The sequence below is a fragment of the Parasteatoda tepidariorum genome, chromosome 7, assembly GCF_982258835.1.
Source record: "Parasteatoda tepidariorum strain Cologne lab strain chromosome 7, Ptep-v5.0, whole genome shotgun sequence".
Taxonomy (NCBI): domain Eukaryota; kingdom Metazoa; phylum Arthropoda; class Arachnida; order Araneae; family Theridiidae; genus Parasteatoda; species Parasteatoda tepidariorum.
The window spans coordinates 66,738,004-66,764,141 of NC_141761.1; the positions used below are offsets into that span (position 1 = coordinate 66,738,004).

Sequence of the window (26,138 nt, forward strand, 5' to 3'; positions counted from 1 at the left end):
AAGAAAAACAGGTGGATGCTCCAGCACGCGTTAATATTTCTCCGTGTGAGGATAAAAATAATTTCCCCAACTGGATCAAGTATTTCAATAAAAAATGTGAAATCCTACATTTGGAAGAAAACTGGAAAATAAATAACATATCTGAATACCTGAAAAGAGACTTATTTACCTTCTACATTAATGAATGCATAGAAATTGAAAAATGGACCGAACTCGAGGAAAAACTACAAGAAAAATTTTCTCTTTCTAGAGAAGATAAGTATGAACTTTTTCTATCTATGAGGCCATCTCCAAAAAAGACATTTTCTGAATATGCTACAGAGAAGTGGAGAGCGTCGAAGGATCTAAGCATAGACGAGGAGCTGTTGCTAGAATCCATCAAAGCTGACGTACCAGAAAAATTTCGTAATTTTCTGAGTATAGCATCTCCTTCTACTGTTGAAGAACTAATTAAGTTGTGTTCAAAGTTAGAAAAAAATGAAAAGAGTGCCATCAATAGACCTACTCCCCAACGACACAATTGGAATGATAGTCCAAGATACTATGAGCAACCAAGGCAGTGGATACCCCAGCAGCGGTACAGAATGGAGCAGCCAAGGCAGTGGATTCCCCAAAATCAGTACAGAATGCAGCAGCCAAGGTTTGTGAATTCTCTTCGCTATGGAGTACCTCAGCATGATTCCCAGCCTCCGCAGCCCAGCAATAACAACAGCTGACCATCAAATGACTATTTATGTGTGACATCGCGAGTGAACAATAAGAATTTACTAACTATATTGGACACAGGATCCAACATCACTATAATTCCGAAACATTTTATAGGACAATCAAAAAAACATTTGAACTCTACTAGGATTTTAATTTCGCAATTTCAAGGAAATATCAAAGGAAACCTCCAAAAGGTAAGTGTTAAAATAGGAAACATTACAAAAGTAATAACATGCGCCTTTATAGACACCCCTCCTTCTGTAACTCAATTTCCTCCTGCTTATTTAAATTATGGAAAATTACCTTGTGAGTCTCTTGCAAATCAAAATATTTATCCTCCAGTTGATGAAGCAAGAAAAATAGCTGTTCAAAATACCCAAGAATTTTTTAAGAAAACCAAAATTCGTTATGACACTCATTTTTTGGAACCTAATTTTAAAGTTAATGATTTAGTAATTTACGAAGAATTCCATTATCCTAACACAAGGAAATTAAGTTCACCATATTCTGGTCCATACAAAATTTTAAAGAAATTATCTGAGGTGTCATTTGAAATTAATAAACCTAATTTTCTCACTAAGAAAGAATCAGAAATAGTACATGTAAGCAAATTAAGGAAATTTTATCCAAGTCAACAGTTTCAATTGTATGTAAAAAATTCACAATAGCTTTTCAATGCTCGTATTTTCATATGTTTTTCATTTTTATTTTCTGCCCCTATTTTTGGAGTCCCGTTATTTTTTTTAATGCATCTGTGTCTGAATTTTTTTATTACATGATGGTTGAGAGTTACTTCGGAAAATTTAGGTAAATTTCCTAAATTTTATTTTGCAAATGAAATATATAGAAATGGTTTTTTGAACCGTGGGACTCCTCACATAGAATGTTTCTTTACTGGTGTTTTCTCCTCAATTAAGTATCAAGTATGAGTAAACAAACTTAAACCCTATTTTTTTTCCGTCTAGTTTGGAATATTTTACCCAACTTAGACTATCAATTGTTATCAATGGATAACGCTTATATTTTTATTATTTTGGAATAAAGCATATCATTTTCAACAAAGATTTATTGTGCACTTTGTATGTAAATTTTTATGCTCTCGAAGAATTTAATTATCATGTGGAAAAGTAAACATTTTAAATTAGATTACTTATATTATTTGTATTATTTTATTTGTATTGATTTCTTCAAGTGTATGTCATATGTTGTGAATAATTCTACACAATATTTGTGAAAACACATAATCATTAATGGGATCATAAGTAAAAACCATGTAAATGATAAGTGAATTTTAATGACTTCATGAATAATAATTGTTTCGAAAATGAAACAATGATGATTAAGAACATAAACTTTTTTTTTTCTTCTTAAATGGGTGAATAACTTAATAAATTTAGGCCTGAACAATGGATCTAGTTTATTTCAAGAAAAGAACTTTTCACAAGGTGAAATTTTGGTTTGATTTATTTTTATTTTAGATATGTCATGGTATATTTTGTTTTAGATATTCTAAAGTTGTTTTGATATTTTTTATTCTTTTCAACAGGAAAAGGAAAAATGTACATAATCATTTTTAATTATTATAAAGATATTAATTATTGTTATTCAAAGTTATGCAGAAATATTTAGTTACTTTTATATAAATGTATTTATGTTGTAATACTCTACTTATAAATGTATAATATTGGACAATATACCAAAAATAATAAATTTTAATTTGAAATCGCGTGAAGGGGGAAGTTCTGACCAATAGGCTAGCATATTGATCAGACCTTTCTTCAGAGGGGGGGAATATTATGTAATGTTAAAACAATTATATATTAAATATAATTCTTAAATAGAGTATTTATCCAACGCGCAAACGTTTAAAAACCTTTCCCACAAGAAAGTAATAATATTGATCTAATTATCTCAAAAAATGTGATGATGTGGCTTTAGCAGCTTGGGAAATTGATCAGTCCCACGCTACTGAGACCCATTAACATTTAAATATATTGTCCAGAAAGATATAAAAACCCTCTTTCCAAGGTCAAATGTGCTATTCTATTCCTATCCACCAGCATGTAATGTTGTCATTCTGGGGCTCTGGCCCTTTAATAAAATTATATTATGATTCCTGCATTTTCCTGTATCTTTTCAAGAAGCACCGGCCACACTACGAACTTACAATGTTTAGGCTTTCAAAGCGTAACATATATATATATATATATATATATATATATATATATATATATATATATATATATATATATATATATATATATATATATATATATATATATATATATATATATATATATATATATATATATATATATATATATATATATATATATATATATATATATATATATATATGTACTTTTAAAAACCTCGGGTTTCTAAACGTCAGAAGAGAATCAGTTACAAGATTCATTTGGTTGCTGATTTTGAAAATATTGCGCATATTGCATGTGAATGCACAAAAACATGCAATATAAAACTTTCAATATAAAATCCTTCAAACAGCTTAGTTTTGTATACTAACAACTCTTTACACTCTTATTAAATATTATGAGATGTAAGAGATAATGAGATAAGATAATGATGACGTGTGTTGTGAGATATTATTTTAATGGTTATATAAAGAATCATTACTAATATATATATATATATATATATATATATATATATATATATATATATATATATATATATATATATATATATATATATATATATATATATATATATATATATATATATATATATATATATATATATATATATAGCACAAGAAAAACGAAGAAAATTAATAAGTTTTATTAACTGCGCATAAGCTGAAAGTATATAGAACTCATAAAATAAGCTAAAATATTGAGAAAATATGGAAAAAAATAAAAATAATGACAAGAGAAGAAAATTAATAAAAAAATTTAAATTAAATGTATGTCTACCGATGGAAAAGAAGCTCTCGAAAAATTACTTTAATGTTTGGATATAGTCAGAATTTTTACGTTAAGCTAATTTCCTTATTTCATAAATTGAGAAACTGCGTAAGAGATGCTAATTTTCCTTTAAAAATGCATACACAAATTTGAGATAAATTTTAAATTGCTGTAAATGTATGTTAATTTTAAATTAACATACTTTTAATATCAATACTTATGTTCAACGAGCAAAAGAAAACTGAATGTCGTACTTGCCACTTCATTCAGCATTCATATCCAAATTTCGACTGGTGTGAAAATCTACAGAATTTGAGATATGCAGCGAGAAAGATGCAACATTTGCTTTAAAAATTCATGTATGCATGTGGTGAAATACACCTTGACAGTTCATTTGATCGCGAGTTCTGGTACATTTTTATTCTTAAAATTCTGAGCAAAGAACTACACTAACACGAATCTTAAAGTCAAAAGTTTCAAGCATTCTCGATTCACCTGGAGCTACTTTTTATAATATTTTTATGAATTAGTTTATAAAACACTGTAAATATAACAGTATAAGTTTGCAAACATATTCAATGTCTATAAACTTTAATTTTTTCAGAACCATTTTACAAAACATACCTACTAACTTACCTACAAAATGAAATATGTTTTAAATTCACTTGCATAAGCCAGTAATAAATCAGTATGTCTTCTAATTTTAATTCTTGGGGACCATTTTATGAAACATATTGCACCTAGTTTTGTAATACTATGCAAAGTATTTGTATTATAGTCCATTGCAATTTACTAATACAATTGAGATAAAACTAATCTTAACTTTTATATTACTTTTAAATTAAGTGATATATTTATAATATCACATAATTTGAAAGTAATATAAAAGTTATGTTTATAATGTGATATATATATTTATAATATAATATAGTGAAACGTAATTTATAATTTACATTTTCGTGGCATTTCACTTTTATAAAAATAGAAACAATAATTTAAATGAAAGTAAGTTTTTAATATTTGATCATTGCAACACATTTCATACATGATTTAGATTCAAACAATTTCAGTTTTTGTTAGAGTTTTGAAAAACTTGATTAAAACAAAAAATTCTATTTTCATCAAGTTTTAGTTAATGCTATTGACTTCTTAAATAATAATACAACAGGTTATTAATTTTTCAGAGTTCCGAAAACAATGGGTGATATTTTTGTAAATTATTTTATATTATTTCTAAACTAATATATTTAAGTGTTACTTAAATGAATGTTACTTATTATTTGAAATGTTGATCTTTTATCGAAAAAATAAACTTATCTTTAATAAAATTAATAAATTTAAATAATTTATAATGAGTTCGTGACAATACGAAGTCAAACTTTACTTGATTAAAAAGTTTATTATGCTTTGAGATTCTTTATGCTTTGAGACCTTTTTAAAAAGCTTATAATTTTTGGAATAGTTCATGTATGTTACTTGATTTAAAACTTGATTCTATTCGAAAATATTCAAATTGGAAACAAGTCATGTTTAAAGCTCTCAAATGGTCATCCACTTTCAAGATTTGCCCTTTTGTTAATCATAACGCTTATATATAGCAGTAATATCTAGTAATATCTTATCTCTTCAGTTTTTTGAGATTATTCATATAAGAGTTAAATACTATATTTTTAATAGAATGAGAGTTGATCATTGTTTAAAAATATCTTTTAAATAAATGTTTGCTTCTTTTATTATATCAGGCTTTTTTTTCAAATTTCAATCACAGGCTAAATAAAAAATAATTTTTTTTGCGACAACAATTTTATTTAATAATTGAACAGAAAAAAATACGAATATGAGAAGCTTGTTCATCTCTAGGAGGGGATTTTTATCGAAGTGATTGAGAAATTATGTAATAAATGTTTAATAAAATAAACAGTAATAATTGAAATATTTTAACGTAATATTAATAAATTAAAAATAACAAAATGAGTGCCGTGCATAATTGGACAAAAAAGGGGGTAAATAACACTTTATGCATATGTATTCAAAGAATTAAAAAAACAATATTAAATATTTTTTCCCCCAAGAAATTTAAGTTTAACTCAGAAATTCAGGAAATATATTTTATAAATATTCCTTAATAACATAAAAAACCCGTTACAAAAAAATCCATGTCTTTAACGTGATAAAATTTTCACAAATTTAACGTGATTATCATGATAAATTTGTATTAATTACGTCATCTAATTTTTAAACAGAAATATGCTCTGCAATTACAGTAGTAACCTCATAATCATTTTTTTTTACTTCAAAGTTTGTCAACTCGCTTTCGAATCTGTAAAGGTGAAATCTTGCAAGCGAAGTTTTGACGTCTCTCAAACTGGAGCTCCGTCTCTGCTGACAATGCAAGTTTCGATTAGTTTACCACCCATATTATTATTGCCTTAGGGTCAACCAGAATATTGACAATTTCCAACTTGCTGGTATACTCAAATTTTTACTTTTCAAATTTCGCTGTATGACAATCAAGTTTCAATCGTTTTCTAATAGCTTCTAATCTTGCCATATTATACTTTATCTATCCACCATCGATTGAAATTTCTGTCGTTTTCCAAATAGCAAGAGCAGGGTGCAAAATTCATGCTCACCAGCTTACCATTGGAAACCGAAACTTTAGAGTTTTGAGTTGGCGAGTAAGCTTTGCAAAATATTGTTTTTCCCAACCAAACTACCATATTTTTCCCAGAGAAGAGTTTCCATAATCGGGATACAATCTTCACATACTTTATGACACCCTTTCGAACAAGATTTATACCGAAGCCTACCCTATTTTTTAAGTTAATAATATTATTATTTCAATAAATATATTTCTTTTTTTCACTTTCTGATTTCTTTCCTTATGGATTTGGTCTCTTGGTCATTAAACCAGTTAACATGCTGAAAATTTATGACATTTTTTGTGTAAATAATGGCGAGCAAAAATTTTAGTCTGGCTAGTGACTTAAGAACTGAAATTCCATTCCCTGAACTAGGGAGATAAAATTTCAACTGAATCCTGTTTCTGCTGACAATGTAAGTCAAAATCGCCATCTAAGTCATGCAAACAAAATTTATTTACAGATAAAAATTAATTAATATTTAATTCATTATTAATTAATTCATTATTAATTAATTTATAATTAATTTAATTAATTCATTATATTTACCTCTTTCTGAAAACAAACTGAAAGATACAAAACTAAAAATAATAATAATACATAAATTTAAAAAAAAAAAACTTTTAAAGTAAACTAAACGGAGAAATTTTTGTACTATTCAGACCTAAAATGAAGAAAGTTGAGGTTTTAATAATTTTTTGTTTTATTTTCTCATTCTTTTTCATAAGGTAAAAACAATGTGGAAATTCTACACAAATGTCCCTTTTAATTCATTGTTTGATATTGTCTTTCACTACCTTGATATTTAATCATCTTCTTACCCAACCTTTCAACAAAGATCTATCACTTAATTAGTGAAGTCCCTTCAAAACATTTTAACCAACCTACCGTAGAAATAAAGTAATAACTTTCACCAAATCTCAGCTATGAATATTCAGCGAGCCCGCTTTCACCTCATTCCCGTGTAATGAAATCGAGAACAAACCTTCCTCGAAAATCTAGAATTTTAGCAGATGCTTGCCTTTCATAATGGGGCATATTAATTTACGGTGCAGTTTCAGGGCTATCATCCCTATAGTTTGGTTGATTGAGTTTAATATTTATGATCCGCGATAATGGCTTGAGAAAAGAACATATCATTCACGAACGGAAAAGGAAAAATTTGAATTTCCCTGTTTTGAAAGATGCGTTCATAATCATAAAACATAAATTTGCTTGATTTATTTTCTCACGCATCGTGTATTCCTATTTAACTTTTTTGCTTACGAATGATGGGTATTTATTCGAAAACAAAACCCCATTACACGAAAAGTTTTGACCACTTTCTGAAGTAAACTTATTGACAGACGCAAAACTTAATAATAATAATAATAATAAAACAAAAATTTCTGAATACTAAAAAAAAAAAATATCATGCAAAAAATGTTACGAAGTTTACATTGGAGAATTTTTAACTGAAAAGGTATACCTAAGTAGAAAAATATTGTTCTGTTCGTGTTGTAGTTGTAGTTTTTATTTACGTCGCACTAGAGCTGCACAATGGACTATAGGCGACGGTCTGGGAAACGTCCCTGAGGATGATCCGAAGACATGCCATCACAATTTTGATCCTCTGCGGAGGGGATGGCACCCCCTCTTCGGTAGCCCGACGACCTGCGCGCGAAGTCGAGCACTTTACGGTAGAACAGTTTAGCGAGAATCAATACCGCACACCCTCGATCCCTTCGTAGACTGATCCAAGTGGCCACCCACCCGCACACTGACCGCAGACAGTGATGCTTGACTTCGGTGTTCTACTGGGAACCGTGTCTTAACGATCAGTCCACTGAGGGACCTGTTTGTGCTACATAATGAGTCATTGTTTTTCTACAAATTTTCTTTGGAAATTTGTGTTTTGTTCACTCTCAGAAATAAAACTCTCACTTTTGACGATTCAGTAGTTTTTGATCTGTATTTCGTCAATTTTGGGAATCACCTAGTCACGAAATCACGTGATTTGTGACAAAACGCAAACTTTCAAATATATAACGAAAATGTTTCCTCAACTCGAAAACTCATCGTTGTGCATTGTGGGAGACTGTTAATTAGAATGGAAAAATATGATGAAGACTAGACGATCGAAAATAAAGTGACTAAATAAGCCGATCGGCCTGTTTGGTGGTCAAGGATATAGCTTCTTACTAGGAAGATACCGGGTTCGAATTCCACTTCGCTCATAGGTGTAATTTGTCTTTTTATTCTATCTATCCTTCTTATGTTGGTGGGGCAATATTAAGCCACGTCTCCAAGATAAAGTGATTATTTGAAAAGTTAGTTATATTAAGCACTACGAAACAATTTTTTAATGGCGTGGAAATAAATAGAATGACGAAATATTTCTTTAATTTTGATGAAATTCGTTTCTTCGAAAAAGCAGCGATAGGTTTTTCGTAACTTTGACGCAAATTTTGCTCGGTTCTTATACCAGGAAGCAGTTTTGTCAATAATGAAGAAATTTAAGCAATGAAATAGAGTATCTATTTTTTACAGTGTTGTCATTGTGAAATATCAAATAAGCCAAGCGACTGGAAATAATAGGCTTATTTTTATGTTTTGTTTCCTTCGTTCTTCTAATACATAATCAGAAAAAGAATTAAACCTTGTACATTAATAATATATTGATATTGAATTAGTTTTCAGTTAAACTTAAACCTTAGTATCTTGTAATCACGTTAACAATTTTAATAATATTGTTCAATTTCAACCCATATAAAATTGAAACCCATTTCAACGATTTGATGTTTCGACACATATTAAAATTTCTAACAATGACAATTCTTCATAAATTAAAATCTTGAAATTTTAAAAATTATTTATCTTGAATACTTATAACATACTTATAAATTTAAATAAAATATTAAAAAATATTTTCTGTCGATTATTCAAGCATTAACAGAACATAACATAAACAAATAGAAATAAATATCTATAATAATAAAATAAAGGATATTGTCTGTCTCTTTTAGAACTCCAAAACCGTTAATGCTAGGGTTCTGAAACTTGGACAGTGGGCAAAAGGGGTAATTTTAGACCCCGATCCTAAATATTATTCAACAATTTCAGTTTGGTCATTCTTGAGAGACACATGAAAAATTGAATTTTTTCATTGTCCCCGAATTTACCATTGATATGAATTGAAATGCTGACCATTCCTTTATTTAAAAAAATATTATAATGAAAACATCAGCTAGCTTATAGCCTTCGTTCACAAAAGAAAAGTTTTTTGCACATTCTTAAATAATGTTCATTCGTTTCGTCAGATAAACTCACTGATTAACGTGAATGTCGTGGCATAAGCAAACTACATCACCAAATTAGTAACTCTAAAGTTATACAAAACAACGTGTTTTTTTTTGCTGATGGTTATGCTTTAAAAAAGTGACTCTGTAAAATATAATAATTTAAAATCGATGGTTTTTGGAATGTTATAACGGTTTTTTGAATAAGTTTTGTACTGAAAATCAAATAACGCCAGCGATGCTATATTAATTTCTATAAATTGGAACTACATGAAATTAAGAAAAAATAAGTTATGCACTAAAAAGCAAAATTCAAAGCTATGCACTTAAAAGAAAAATAGGACAAGTAATTTAAGATAAGTGTAAAGAACCTATAAGCTATTATTGACTCCAAGGCTGCCTAATTAATTTCGGGAATAAGTTTTAAATAAAATATATATTGAAATAAAAAAAACAATATAATATTAATATTCAATAAATATATTAAAAAGAATGCTTTCTTATCTTTGAATTTGATCAATACTTTCAAATATTATTTTCGTTTACTGGAGTCTATCGATTTTATTCTCCTATTAGCCTTAAATTATTTCTTTTAGTTTTCTTCCAATAGCAATCAAAAAAACAATAAATAAAACTTCTCGAACAAACGTTCATAACTTTGTTTCCATCATATTCTTCCCCTTGAAAAACTTAGTGGAATAAAATTTCTTTTCAATAACTATCTGAAACTGGCTTTTCATATACCTTAAGACTTACAGAAAAAAAAATTTAGATTATAGTGAGCTTCAACTAACGAAGCTTCAAGATTGAGTTAGAGATCTAAAATAAAAGAAGTCAGACATACAATTAAAAGTTGTTGTTTTTTTCCTTCGGTAAGAATAGAATTGTTTGAGTTTAACAAAATTCATACCAATCATAACAATAACCGAAATAAGAAGGAAAAATCAAAAAAGAAATGGTTAAAGCAGAGCAACTTTCGGTGTCTGTATTCAATCCATTGAAGTTGTTAGGGCATCCATGTTGTTATAGAAAAGGTCCTTGGGGAAGATCTCTGTTTTCAGATTTGTATTATCGGCTTCCGATAAAACTTTTTACGTTTACATTCCCCAATCCAAATTTTTATTTCAACAACAACAGGAATGAAAAGGTTAGATTTTGTTCCAAAAAAAAAAAAATTCTGTTTGCAGGGAGTTTATCTGTAGATGCGCTTTAAATCTGGAATCGGTAATAATCAAGAGTTTTGAAATGGCAAATGCAATTTTTTTACCGTTCGAAATTTAGATATCTAGTTTTTTTTTTCAAACCTGTATCTTTCTATTCAAAACTCAAAAGTTTCTTAGATTGAAAGTTCAAAAGTTTTTAAAACATGACTTTTAGCACTATGATAATTCCCAAACTAAAAAATCGAGTTAACAATTGTCTCCTATTTTAGAAGTCAGTTGTCTTTTATATTGTCTGTCTCATCTATTATTCCCACGAAATTTCATGATCTAAGACGTTGTAGAATTTGGAATTTGAATTTATATTTTTTTCTTAATATGCAGTGTGTATATATTTTGAAATCTTAGCAGATCAATAATTGACAAAAATGAGATAATATACTTAGGTCGTTTCGGACCATTACTTTTTCGAAAAAAAATAAGCCCAAATCCATCTGTATCACTTCAGATAGCGTTCTTTTGCTATATATATATTGATTTGCGCATCTTTTTCCTAAAATGTTCATAGGAAACGTGAGAATTCTTTAAAAAAAATAAAAACTGAATTCTTGTATTTGTATATCATCTTGGAATTTAAGTAAATTATTTGGTTTTGTTATCTCAATATCTCTTGTTTTTAGCTAACTTCTTACGATAGATTACCATTTGATAGCCCTGTACCTTTTAAAAAAAGTTCAAAAATGAAATGATCATTATATAATTAATTAATAATAAGAATAATCTATACATAATAATAAACGCGGCTGTGTGTGTGTGTGTGTCTGTAATCACAATATATCGCCCCAGAAGCCTCGCCCGGGCACGAAACTCGGCCCATAATTGTGTTTTGACATAATGAAGAAGTATTTTTTTTCTTTTTCAAAAATTTTGATTAGTTATTTAGTTATCAGTCATTTTGTAAGTCTATGCTTTTCGTCTGCTTTTTCGTCTTCAAAGAGCCATATTCAAAAAACTATTAAAAAATGCATATACTTTTCCCCACTCTTATAAATGTATGCTAATGCGAACCTCACAATTGAAATATTAATTTTCGACAACTTAAACCAATAATATACGAAGGAATTAATAATTTAATTGTAAAGTTCGCATTAGTTTACATTTATTAAAGTGGAGAAAAGTTTAACTTTTGTATTAAAAATGTGGCAACATATTCGATACGTAAATAGAACGCTTCGCTTTGATATATTTGTCGCTGTTCATAATTGGGTATAATATAGCCTACGTCACAGGTTGTGTTGTTCCTACTAAATTTAACCCATGAACGGCATTTTCTGCGAGCCTAACTTCAAGCCACAAATAAACAAACGAAGTGTTCGATCGTTTAAATAGCTGCTCGCCAGATTTTATTGCATTATAAAGAAAAGTTATTGAAACTAAATACAACTAAATAAACAACAACAACTAAAACAAATAACAACAACTACTAATAACAATAACTAAATAAACAACAACTAAATTCCATTCGTCTAGCATTGCGTCATATGTTGTTCCTACTAAATCGAAGTAGTTGTGTTTTTTTCATATTATACCCAATTGTTATAATAAGTTTTTCTTCTTCTTTCCACGCTCTATTTTTTTTTCTTAAGCGAAGACGATAATTTTTATAGCGATATTGTAGTACTTTGTACAACTAAAAATTCTTTTCACAACACTTTAAAAATATTTACTTTATTTTCTTTATATATACAGAGAACAGTCGGCAAAGAATTCGATTAGGTTGAAAAACATTTCGCTAAAAAGGAACGAATTCCAAAAGAAAAAATAAACAACTTAAAGAATAAAAATGATGATGCCAGCCAATTTTTTGAAAGTTAACTTAGAAATAACAAACCAAACGATGTTAAATAACAAACCAAACAATGTTAACAAAATGACGTAGAAAGCGCAACTAGATCAAAATTATACAAGCACAACTAGATCAAATTATAATACCTGAGTGCTTGACGTAACAGATATAGAAATAGAATTTGATACCATAAAAAATTATATAGAAATAGAAATTGATACCGTAAAAAATATTTGGTTTCGTGTTCTTTTCATGTATTTAGCATTTTAGTTTTTTTTTTTTTTTCTTAAGCGTTGTAGCTATATAATTTCAAACATCCTCAAGAGCTATAACACATCTGCAGCAGAACTGGATATGAAGACAAAATTGCTGGACAGGAACACTTTAATTGTCCACTAATCTTCAGATTTCCTGCTATGTTTTAAAAAACTTTATTTGTGAAAACCTTCAGCGTGGCGGACAGCTGGCCGCCTTAGGCGGCTAGTAATTAATATAATTAATAATAAGAATTCATTATATAACAAGATAATTTTTATAATTTCCATGGATTTTTCTTAAAAACATGAAGCCATGAAATTATGTAGATAATAATTTTAGATGGGTAATTTAGTACTGTATATTTGTCCGTTTTTAGATTTTTTTTAAATTCATTTATTTATTTTTATTATTGTTCAGAGTAATACAAGAACGATTCGAATGACGCTTAAGTTTTTTTTTTACTTCAGAGTAAATTAAATCTTTACTTTTAGAGCAAATTAAAAAAAATCTTTCTTTTAGAGTAAATTACTCAAAAAGAAAGGTATTTTATCAAAACTCTATAAATGCACAAACCAATCAGAAATATTAATCGCAGATATTGTACAGTTTGTCAGAAATTTAATATACCAGATAGCAAAATTTATCTCCTAATAATTTTTAATAAAAACCTAATACTGTACCTATTATTATTTTCTATCAATTTTTAATGTTTTTCCGAATATTCTCACAAAATATTGAGCATTTACAAATATCTTAATTTTACCACTCTTAACAGTGTTTTTCTGAGATCAATTTATTCCGAAATTGGAAGTAATTTTGAAATTTTTGAGGCAAAGCGCTTTAATTATTATAATGATTAGATTTATTTCATTCATTGACTCATATTTTAATCAATACTTGTAGTTTTGAAACTTCCAAAAATCTTACGAAAAAAAGAGTTAATAGATATTAAAAGATAGAAATTTAAAAAAAAAAAGAGTTTCAATCCTTTTTTAACAAGACACTACATATTTAAAATTAAATGTAAATTTAAGTTCCGAACTCATTTTGGAAACTTGTTGTAAGTAAATTCTACCCTTTTTTTAGAATACAAAAAAGAAAAAAATGGGCATCCGCAAATAATAATAACGATGGGTTAAGGGCTAGAACGCTCGCTTCCCAGTGAGGTGACTTAGGTTTGAATCGTAGTTATAGTTAGTCGATACGAATTCTGGCGGCAAGAGTGTTGACGTAAAAACATCCTCAGGCGGATCATGGATAAGGATCTTTTTGCCGTCAGGCTAACCGTGGAGGGCTTTTGTTACGTTCCTTACCACAAATACTGATTTGTTCCACCAAGAATGCTTGTTTAAGAAGTTCCTTCGTATTCTGGCCTTAAAATTTAAAATCTTCCTTATATAGCACTATAATTTTGTTCAAAATTATAAAGCAGCGAAATTGAACATAAATAGTCGTTAACTCCAAATTTGGTTCGCTGATCAACGCCGTTATAAATAAAGTAATAATGATAAAATAAAATTAAAGAAAAAGTAGTTGAATTTACTTGCTTCGGCTAACCTGAAAGACTTGAATTTTGTTTATCAAATTACTTTAAAAAATTAATAAATACATGAAAGACGAAAAAAAATATGTGTACTCCTTATCTTATGAGGAAAAATAAATATATCTAGAAAAAGCTTTTATGCATTTGACATCAGTTTGTCCCATTTCTTTTATTTTCCTCGACATTTTGAAAGGAAGGGGGAATTGGGAGGCAGATCAAATTGGTGGTAAGCCTTTATCCCGCCAATCCCTATCCACAATAGATTTCGATAACTTTCTCGACCCCCGCTCTAATGAACGCAATAAAACGACACCCCTCCTCTTTCCATCAACTGTGGCAGAGATACTTGGCGACTTCCCGGCACCTAATTGTCGCCAAAGAAACATTTTTCCGTTCCTTGTAAACAGATTCGTGGAGGAAGCTCAAGATGAAAAAGATGGAAAGAGGGGAAAAAATATATTTCAATGTAGGATGATTCCTCCCAAACAAAAGAGCGATTGGACATCACGACTTCTTCTTTTTAAGTACCCGTCCGCCCTGTCGCCGTCTGTTGTTATTATCCGTTGTTAAAGTCGATGGCGAAATGCCAGAGTGTGTATAAATAGAGCATCAACATCCCTTGCTCCGGATAAGGAGGACTAGGCGCCGTTTGATGCCGAGGACGCCGGTCTGACTGACGTTTACCAATGCAACAGCAGCTCACTACTTTCAAAAGCTTTAAATTCTTGTGGTGCTGCCATCTGTTAATTTTGAAAAGAAACTAAACCTATATCATTGAAATGCCTCATTTATTTGAAATCTGCTAAGTGTAATTGACAAAATAAATTAAAGTTATTTTAAAATTCAAGGTTTTAACTTTAAATTTAAGCAAAGTAACTACCTATTTTTCAATATTTGTGATTTTTTGTTTAATCGTTTTGCGCTTTGTATGACAAATTTATCAAAATGTTATTTGCAATTAAAATTTGAAATTTTTTCTTCCACAGCTGATGTTCGGTGTTATTGCAATCTACCTGCATGTGTGACGTCTGGATACATGTGTAAATCATCTGTGGGTGTCTGTATATCGGATCATTTTGGATACAATAATGAAATTTGGCAATCCAGACATGCCTGTCTGGAATTAAATTCTAATTCAGATCAAGAGATGGAGCCACTAGAATGCAAAGAGCCTTCAGAAGATTTGGACAGCATAACGTACCCAATTCGTTTTTGCTGTAAAGAAGATATGTGCAATTACTTCAGAAATTCTAATGATAAACAAGAATCAGTTTATCGATTGAACCACAGTTATATGACTGGTACGAAATGATAATACATTTTCTTTTGTTTATCCTCTGATAATACTTTCAATTTAATTATTTAACTGCTAATAATATATTTATTTTATAATTACAGACCTCAGGTGTAAAAGTGATATTTTTGTGTTTTAGGTATAAGCAGCATTTTCATAAAATATATTAACTTTTACATATTTCAAATTGAAAAACTATCAATTTGTTGTTTGAACATTGGTAAACATTACTGGAACAGATTCGATAAAGATATACCTAGCTAGGTGTTAAATTAATTACAGTAGGAAAGCGAAATTTTTATGAAGTGTGAATTATCGACTTTCACCCCTGAGATCTCCAGCTATTAACGTTTGTAATGTATGGATTCAAATCTATTGCGTTTCATAAGATATTAATGTTATTAATTCTGAATAATTTTAAGTTCTAAATGAAAATTGTTAAAATTAATAAATGATTCTCAATTTTTTTTTAGCCCAGGATATTATAACATTGGTATAACTTTATTGGTATGATATTAAAAAAATAGAGCGCAAACACTGTTCATTATCATATATCTGTGGCTTTTAATTAAATTGTCCTATTGGCATATTTTCAGAATTGACCAAGAGTGTGCTGGCTATAGGTACAAGGCCTCCGGCATCGGGGTGTAAGAGGATGCATTTGCACCCCCTGGCTTTTTTTAAAACAATTAAAGAGATACAGAAAAACAATTTTGTTATAAAAAATTTTTATTAAAAATGTTTTTATTCAAAAACAAATAATTCAGCAATTATTGATACATAACAATTAAAAATTTTTTTAATCAAACAAGAATTGTAATCGCCTTGTTTGCTGTCCAAATCTGTTAATAACTTTTTCAATGAATTCTGAGTCAATTTTGATTCTTTTCTTATGCACACTGAGCATGCACAAATTTGGCAGATATCTAAGCTATGTTTTTAAATTTTATTTAATAAAATATAAATAATATAATATTTTCTATTAATTATTTAGTTTAAATAAGGTGTATAGCACAAACTGACTTCTCAGAACTATAAAACTTCAAAACACAATAAATACCAATGTTAAGCGTGCACAAACACGTTAGTATACGAAACTACTGTTAATAGTTAGTTGTGTTTCAAAGTCAGTAGCCATGACTCATCAGTACAGTTTCTCGTGGCAAAATTTGTAAGTACAAGAAATTCGTACTTTTTTTTAAAATATCTTGTTAACAATGAAGAAATGCATCTTGAAAAAAATCAACAGAGGAAAATATATGTAATAACAAAACAAAATGCAATAACAGGATATTTTAATTTTTTTTTTTTTGGGGGGGGGGTAGTTTGTTAGAGGGTTGCACCCCCTTTTATATTATTCTGCCGGCACCCCTGCATTCTGCCGGCACCCCGCTGTTGCAAACTCACAGCAGTTATGAAAACAGCAATAATTCGTAAGAAAGCGTTATATCATGTGAAGGTGAGTCTTCGAAAAACTGACTTCGAAAAACAAACCAGCTAAAGTAACCGGGAAGATTCGCCCGCTGTAAAGATCAGCAACTCTCCCTAGTATAAAAATCACCATCTAATAAAAGCACTCGTACAAATTCAGATAGATTTTATTCGTATAATAACTTTTTTTTTATATTTTGGAAACTTAGTTGAAAGAGTTCTCGATTTCGATTAATATTTTTTTTTATTCACAAAATTCTTCATTGCTTGAGCATTTTTGATTATGTATATTTGAAGTATGTAATTCGATGAAATTTATTTATTTTAGCGTTAACTGGAACAGCAGCTGCCAAATGCTGCTCCGCGAAATTCTATGGCTAAATGGAAATTCCAAAAGTAAATACTTCAAAAAAAAGTAATGGTTTTTGAAACTCGCAATAGTTTTGTAGCCAACCAATAATCCATAATTTATTTAAGATTAAATATATTTTTATATTTTTAAAGGATATTTATACAAAATTACTATAAAAGATAAATAGCAAATTTCAAATAATGTTTTTTTCCTCTAAAAATGCATTGAATAAAGTGCTAGAGGAAGATGCATTCAGACACGATTGCATCAATATTTCTCATTAAATTTAGAAATTTAAAATAAAGTAACCAAATTCAAGAATAAAGAATTGTTTTTCATTGGTAACACTTGTCGCAGTTTATAATAGTTCTTTTTCAAAAACAATAATTCATCTTATTTCATTCAATTCCAACCTATACGTCAAAAACTACTAGGCTAGAACCTATACGTCAAAAACTACTTATACGGCAAGAACGTAGCCGCTGCAGACTTGCGAATTCAACTACCTAACATAAAGCCTAATTTTAAGATGCACCGATGAAAGAATGAAAAAATTTCATTCACATTAAATGTTTCTTTTTTAATCATATCTCCATCTGCTAATGAACGTTTTTTAAAAGTCAGGGTTTCGTTAAATGAAGTTCCATCCCTTAGGGTTCCGTAGAAATAATTGGGAACAGCTAAACTAAAGAAAAAAATTTGAGAAATAATTTGTTTTTATTTATTTACTTAATTCTAAAAGTTTAGAGCTATCCAGTTGCCGGAAAATGGCAGTAAATTATCAATAAAAGGAGTTAAAAGATAAAATTACGTTCAATTGCTCCAAAAGACTTTTCAAATTTAGTAATTGCGAAAATACAATAAACATTTTGTATAGTTCCAGGATAAATATTTTTTATAGATCGTTATTTCGAATTCGGTTTACGATACAGACCCACCTCCTCGTAGTATACCCCAGAAACGTTCGACGGATGAGAAATCTACAACTTTCCGGCGTGCCCCCCAAACGCTTCTTAGTTGATTTTGATCTGCGTATCCTGTTAAGGAATGCTGGCAGCTTCTTTCAACCAAAATGGCTCAACTTGAAGCAAATATTAAATAAGTGTGGTATTCTCTCGATTAATAAATTACAACAACTAGGAAAATCTGACGCTCTACAATGGATTCTTTTAGTGTTCCAAAGCCGAAAAAACTGAAATCCACTAGTTTAGCATAATCGTTGCTTTTTTTCCTTTGAAGAAGTCTTATGATATATTTTTTTATGTTTGCAGGTTTTCTGTCGAATGAAGATTACTTCTACAGGCATGGCGGCAACAATAAGAACAACGGCACCTCCATGCACCAACAAATGTGGTTCAAAGCGGCAGTGATTGCAGTACCCATTGCCGGTGGTTTTATTCTGATTATGCTCATTGTTATGGCAGCCAGAATGCTTAAAGCAGACCACAAGAGACACAGACAGTTCAACGAGATACGGAAACGTGGCAGGCTAAACACACACGTTGTCTACACGGGAGAGAAGACACTGGGCCGAAATTTTCTTTATTTACCCAAATCACTAAGCTGCGTCGTTTTAGGCAATGATGCGGCCTTCCGCCATCCACAATTACAGAGGAGCTTCACATCTGCAAGTAGCATTGGACATTCAAATAACCTGTACAAAAATGTTTCGATAGCACTCTCGACTGATACAGATGTATCCAGAGATAAATATTTTGTTTTCGATCTGTGATATGTATCAGTGTATTAATGTCCGGGTCCATTTGAATCATTTTGGTGGTAAGAGTCTGACGTCGGTGAATATTGTGAAATTCATATTGTCTGGATGGATTTAACAATACATCTGAAATGTGTTGTCGTTTGTGCACCCATGTTGTGCATCTTGTGCCATTTCCACATTTTGTCTTATGAGTTAAGACCAGTTTCTTCTTATAACCCTTGATTATTAGCTAATACCTGAAATAGTTGAAAATAATTGTTTAAAAAAAATGACATTCCCTTGCGCTTCGACCGAAAGTTCAGACTATTTCGCATATAGTTTATCCTCCCAAATAGCGTTAACTAACTAACTCGTTAATACATATTGTTTTTGCTTTAAGACGGAGTTTTTTTTAAAAATAAATCAATAAAAACCGGTGGTACATGCATTTATTAAGAGTAAAAACTATTCGCAATCAAAAATTCCTGATCAAATTACTGTATAAAATACCGGCACTTTAGATGCATCATATATAAAATCCTTTTTATTGCAAAATCCATTTTCACCGTAAAATATTGTACCGTAATTTTTACTTTAATATTTATTTAGTTTGAGTGATTTAATGTTTTTGCTGTAATTATTATCATAAAAATTACGGTATATCAGTTTTTTTGTTCCGTACCATGTTTCGATAAAAATGGAAATTACTGTGAAAATTACTGTGAAGTGCCGAAACTTTTTACCGGAATTTTTTACTGTGTACTAAATTTTTTTCCAAATAGCACTTTTCCCATAGTTGTATTGATTAATGTAAAATTTACGGAACGTCCAACTAAAAAAAGAAAAACAATAATTAGAATAAAGATTATGTGGATTGCCCAAATTGGCTATTAAGTACATGTATCAGCTGAACTCTTTTGCTTAGATATTTAAAAAAATCTAGAAATTTTTTGTTTGCATACGGAGTTATACAAATATTTTTTACTAATACTTAACTTCACAAGTATTAGCACTTAATAAAAGCTATTTTCGTTTTTTTACAGCTGGCTTCTTTTACACTGTTAGAATTTTTAATCTAAAATTACAATAAATTAACCGGCAGCAGTCTGTCCATTCAATAAACCGTAAGGAACATTTCTTGCCTTTACGGTTTTGAAAACGTTTACAGCTTGTAAGGTTTAAAAAAAAAAGCATGGATATAAAACTGTACGGTTTTTTAATCATTTACAAATAGCATGGTTTCAATACCGTAAAGAAATTTACACTGGACCTAGCAGATAGTTTAGCAGCTTAATGATGCTGCCCTCTAAGCATGAATTAGAGCGTCGTATTTTAATAGCACGGGGTAACAAATTGGGGAGAGTAGAATGTTGGCAACTTTTCAGGTGTCGAAGGGAATTGTGGAAATATTCTATTGTCAATGTTCTTGGACTCGAACCCTGATGATCATGAGATTGATAGATTAGCCCTCTCGGCTATATAATGTACCCATCTGCAAGGAATTAAGTGACTTCATTAGATGAGCCTAGTTGGTACGATAAAATTATGGTTGTTTAACCGTATTAAGTTAAAGCAGTTATTAAACTGTTTTTCTCACAGTAGATAGCAGTTAGAATACCATCTTATTTATGGTTATTCGACTGTTTCATTCGCATACGGTGAAATAGCAATTAAACGAATTGCTATTTAACCGTTTTTTCCGAGAAATTTCAAACAATGTATAAGCGAGCCAATTTTGAAATGTAGGTAATTTAATCTATTTCCAGTTCTGTCATTGCTTCTCAACTTTTTTTTCAAAAAAAATTCTTTCCCGTTTTGCATAACGTATGCAAGGAAAATATCAACTTGTTCTGTTAATTTACCCTAAATTTGTTTCATACATGATGAATTACGACTGAAACTGGTTCAGATGTATCCAGACAAAATTCGATAGTCGCTTCGATGATCGCCAAAGTGAGCCAATTCTCTGCATTTCAACATCCCATCGTGGTTTTTATTTTTAATAAAGCGATTTTTTCACGCCTTTTGTCGCGAATATGAGCTCGAATGCATAGCACCTTATCCTCATCCATTGTGTAGATAATTTGTACATAGAAAAAACTATATATTTACATCCATCCTGATTGTTCCTATTTCAAACAAAGGTATGGATTAAAAAAAAGTGTTGCTCCGCCCAAGTATAGTGCTTCATCTTTTTCTATAAATGCCATATATATATATATAAACTGTAAATGTTTAATGTAATATTCTAAAGTAATTCGTGAAAAAAAAATTAAATGTAGTGCCAAAGTTATTCTCCTTTAATTTTCCTTCATTGATGTAGTGAAAACCACGCTTACGGAATGATTTAGATCAATTTCAAAGCTATTTTTGTCATTTTCAAATCTATCAGATAGATAATATTTCATTAAAAAGGAAACTACGTCACATCTCATATAAATGATCCCAAGAAACTAAAGCGGAGAGATATTACTTGTTTAAAAACTTCATTTGCTTCAAAAAATAAGCACGAAGTGAAGTTTTTAAACAAGCAATGCGTCTCATGTTATTTCTAACAGACGCAAAATGTACTCGAAGTCTTGAGATATTTTCGAAAACAAGCAAAACGCTTATGACGTTATAGATGTCGGAACAATTTCCTCTGAACAATGCTGGTTTTGTCGAAAAACATTTTGTTTTAAAAATGTTCGTTATGACATTCCTCGAATCTTTTTCTGAAAGTCGTTTTTTATTAAGAAAAAAAAGAAAGAACATTACTTTTGTCATATACTTAAAATGAAATTTTGCCATAATAACCCTAATTTTGTAATTAAAGTTATCCATTAATTGTTATCATTACTCATTAATCATTACTATATCATTACTTATTTTTACTTTGAATATTTATAAATTGTTATCATAAGTGTTAACACCGAAGTCAATAACAAAATTTTAATTTTCTGTATAAAATATTAGTACCGTTTATAGAATAAAAAAATTACTTTGTTGTTACACAGAAAATTAAAAAAAAATACTTTTAATTTTACAGTCACATTTTTTCTCAAAGGTTAATTAATAAACTCATCTTTTTAAATGAAAACCATATGCATGTATAAGCAATTTCATTAACATCGGGCAAAATGCTATGCTTTCTATAAACATATTAAAAGCAAAACTAATCATTATTTCCCTCCACCTTAATTTTGAATTAAAACTAAAACTTTAGAAGTATGAAGGATATAAATTGATAAATCTGATTTAGATTTATTAATTTTTGTTCGAAATCTCCCTGTACAGAATAATGAATTATATATTTTTAGGGTAGTTAGAAAACCAAATTAACCCATTATTGCCCACAGTCCCTTTTAAGGGACGGTTCTAAAATTGTATTATAAGATCACTAAAATTATATTTTTTGGCATGATTTCTGCGTAAATTTAGTTTTAAGTATTATTTTTCTTTTAAATCTTAGCAATGGCAGCATTGTGCAAAATGGCTATATTTTGCATGCATTATAATTTTTTTCGTCTGCCGAAGAGTAATTTTATATTTTTTTTCTCACGAAATTTTTTTATTTAGTAATTATCTTGTAATCAGCAAATTTTTCACTAAATATAACTATATTTAATCTCATATTAGTTTGGAGGGGAGTAAACTTTTCATTGTGCACCCCCTTCAATTTTTTTCAATTTGTAACAAAATCATTTTTGGTAATTTTCATACTGATTTCATGATTTTTCATATTGATATCGAAATCGATAATAATTTGGGTCCTGGACATAAATGGGTTAAAAAGTAATTTACCTATGATAAATTGTCAAACGAGATTTTATATTTGTCAAATTTAAGAAAAACCCAATTGTATTTTATTAGTCTGATAATCGATAATTGTGTATCGTTTCCATACAACTCTGAATTATTTCAACAATAGCCAATGCTTTACGAAAAGTTACCGAACAAACTATTAAAAATTTAGAAAACAGTTTCCATCGACCTATTGTGATTATCATGCCATAAACTTGAAAGTACTTAGATGAAAGCAGAATTCGTATCAATCAGCCACAGCTGGGATTCGAACATTGGTTACCTCATTGGGAGGTGAATGCCCTATCCCTTGACCACCGCAGCTCTCCGACCACCTTTGAGGATATTTTTACGTCAGCACTATGGTCAGTGGGAGCCGGGAGCAGAATTTGAATCGACCAGCCATCACTGGGATTCGAACCTGGAAACCTCATCGGGAGACGAACGCTCTATCACCTGAGACGCTGCGTCTCCACGAACAAGGTTCAAAGATATTATTATAAATTAATAATGTCATAATCAATGATCATTCCGGTAGAAAACTTTAAAAGTTGTATTTGAAACTGCGGAGTGCAGAAGTATAGTACGGCTTTCAGGAGAACTCCTCCAGACATCAGTCTCGCGTCGTGGCGGGTACCATGGCTACGAGAAAAAGTCGCTTCGAATAGGGGTGTAAGGTGAATAGTTTTGTCTTGATCTTGGCATAGGTCAGTGTGAGTAAACTAATTAACACCTTCATTCGTCCTTTGCACCCCCATTAGAAATGTGTTCTCGCTTGTTACCATAGCAGCAGACATCCCCAGACATTTAGTCTGGAGGAGTTCTCCTCAAAGCCGCGCTATACAATGCATCAGCTGGTGATTACTCAACATAATTCGCATAAAATTTTCAGAAGATATTATATCAGTCTTGAAAATTAATAGCTGTTCTTTGTATATCGATTTATTGGTTTGATAACCTATAAAACTTAATTGGTTTTACTTCTTAACCTCTACAATTCTAAATAAAATTATATTTTAGGGTCTCATGTACACATAAATAGCAAGCAATTTTAGCATTTTAAAACAAAATTTTAAAATTGCATTTTAATGCTTTTTATACATGAGATAGAGCTTCTTAACACCTCATCAAGCCCAACTCGGTAAAAGCTTAAAAAAATGTAGCAATGCGTCGCGTATTATTAGAATTACCGCGTTTATTCACTCTTCATATACATGTATGATACAATAAAGTACAAAAATGCTATTTCCTATTCAATTCCTTGATTTTTAATTGAATGAAACATTGTATTAATTGTTATGATAGAAATTCATTATTTTGACTACATTTTTCGCTTTTAATTATGTTATATAATAAGGAACATTGTACAAAATAAAAATTTACTTTATAATTTGTTATATTTTCAACAATAAATTTTAGATTTGTTGTTTCTGTACATTTTAATGCTTGATGTATATTTCGTAAGCATTGTTTGTTATAAAATGTGAGATATAGATATTATTTATTGACTAATAAAAACATTTTAAAACTAAACTGATCTTTGTTTTTATCTTTTCATTACTGTATACTTGATTGAGGTTTCGATTTTTTCATTTTAAAAATGGGGATTTTGTATGTTTATGATTTCATTGTTGCAATTATATATTTTTTTAAAAATAATCATAAATTTCCCTTTATAAACAATAATTTATTTTTTACACCTAATTTAAATTTATTTTTTCTTATGAAATCTGCTTGAATGATAAACTAATAAAAAATCTAGATCCTGTTGACTTTTAAACGTAAGTTCATATTGGATCGAAAGCTCTAATTTATTAATCCAAATACATGGATGCTAATTGCTCTGTTTCCTGCAATTAAGTAGAGAATCAAAGCTTAAATCTTGCAGATATTTTTTTTCCAAAAATCATTAACACTTTTAACTCTTTACCACAATTTAGCTAAAAAAACTGGCTGTTGATATGCATGTTTGGATTATCTTGCAGATATTTTTTAAAAAAAAATTCATTCACACTTTCAACTCTTTACCACAATTTAGCTAAAAAAACTGGCAGTTGATATGCATGTTTGGGTTACTTATAAGTCTTGGTTGAGAAATGCACTTAAAAATATTATAAATTAATAATAGTACAACAATTTTGCAGGATGCCACCTGTTCCGCTTCCTACAAAAATTTCAGGTAGGCAAACGAAGAAAATTAAGTAGAGAATAGCTTAATCTTGCAGATATTTTTTTTTAAATCAATAACACTTTTAACGCTTTACCACAATTTAGCTGGAAAAAACTCAAGGTTGATATGCATGTTTGGATTATTTATAAGTCTTGGTTGGGGAATATACTTAAAAAATAAGATAAATCAATAATCGTACAACAATTTTGCTATCATTAGAAAACATTTTCCCTAATAGCGGAGCAAGTTGGCATAAATATGTAATTGAACTTTATGCCTAATATTTCAAGTCTGTTATTCCATTTCATTACCACAAAAAAGGAGTAAATTAACAAAGTGGATACAAGGCACATAAGTATTAAATTCCTTCCTATTTGTATATATTAATATTTTCTATTACTTTTTCTTAAGCATTTTCTACTACTATCATTTTCCCTTTCGTTTTTGCTTCCATAACTCTTTTTCAATTTTGTGCATTAAGGAACTTGCTCTTTGAGTCTAATATTTCTACCATGGATTTGAAAAGAAATAATAATTTAGCTCCTGGTAAAAGATATGTTAATAATTTCACTTATATAAACTATTTATAAGATATATAGAAATATAAAGTAATGTAAATATAAACATGATATCCTGAAAATTTCGGCGAAATTAAAAACGTCTAAACTTCTTTGATTTTCCCAAATTTTTTAAAAGAAAACTAGATCTTAAAAAAATAATATTTTAGTAAATATAAAAGAGCATAAGTAATGCAACTTATATTATCTTGTACTGGATAAGCTTTATTCCAATTTTTATAACGCATTCAAAATTAGGACTTAAAAAGCTGAAACAACGCGTGTGCGATAAGAATTATCTAGCTTTGTAATAACAAAACAACCAGGAATAAAAGTAGAGCCAAAAAAAAAATAAAGCTACCAAATTATTTATTTATTTATTTTGAAAATTTGGCAACCGTGTCTCTTTTTTTAAAAATATTGAATAGGATTAATATTTAATAGAAATAATATTGGGAGTACAAATTAGTTCGGTTCGTTTTTAAGAGAT

At 29.4% G+C, this 26,138-nt stretch overlaps 1 protein-coding gene across 1 annotated transcript in view; it reads left to right on the plus strand.

Moving 5' to 3' along the window:
* LOC107445428 (BMP and activin membrane-bound inhibitor homolog) overlaps nt 1-21,886 on the plus strand; it is a 56,848-nt gene extending 34,962 nt beyond the window's left edge. Inside the window, exons 2-3 of the mRNA XM_016059813.4 lie at nt 15,349-15,663; nt 18,711-21,886. Of these exons, the coding sequence (XP_015915299.2) occupies nt 15,349-15,663; nt 18,711-19,171 (776 nt within the window). The 3' untranslated portion in view covers nt 19,172-21,886. The remainder of the gene's footprint in view (nt 1-15,348; nt 15,664-18,710) is intronic.
* Nucleotides 21,887-26,138: the final 4,252 nt, after the last annotated feature.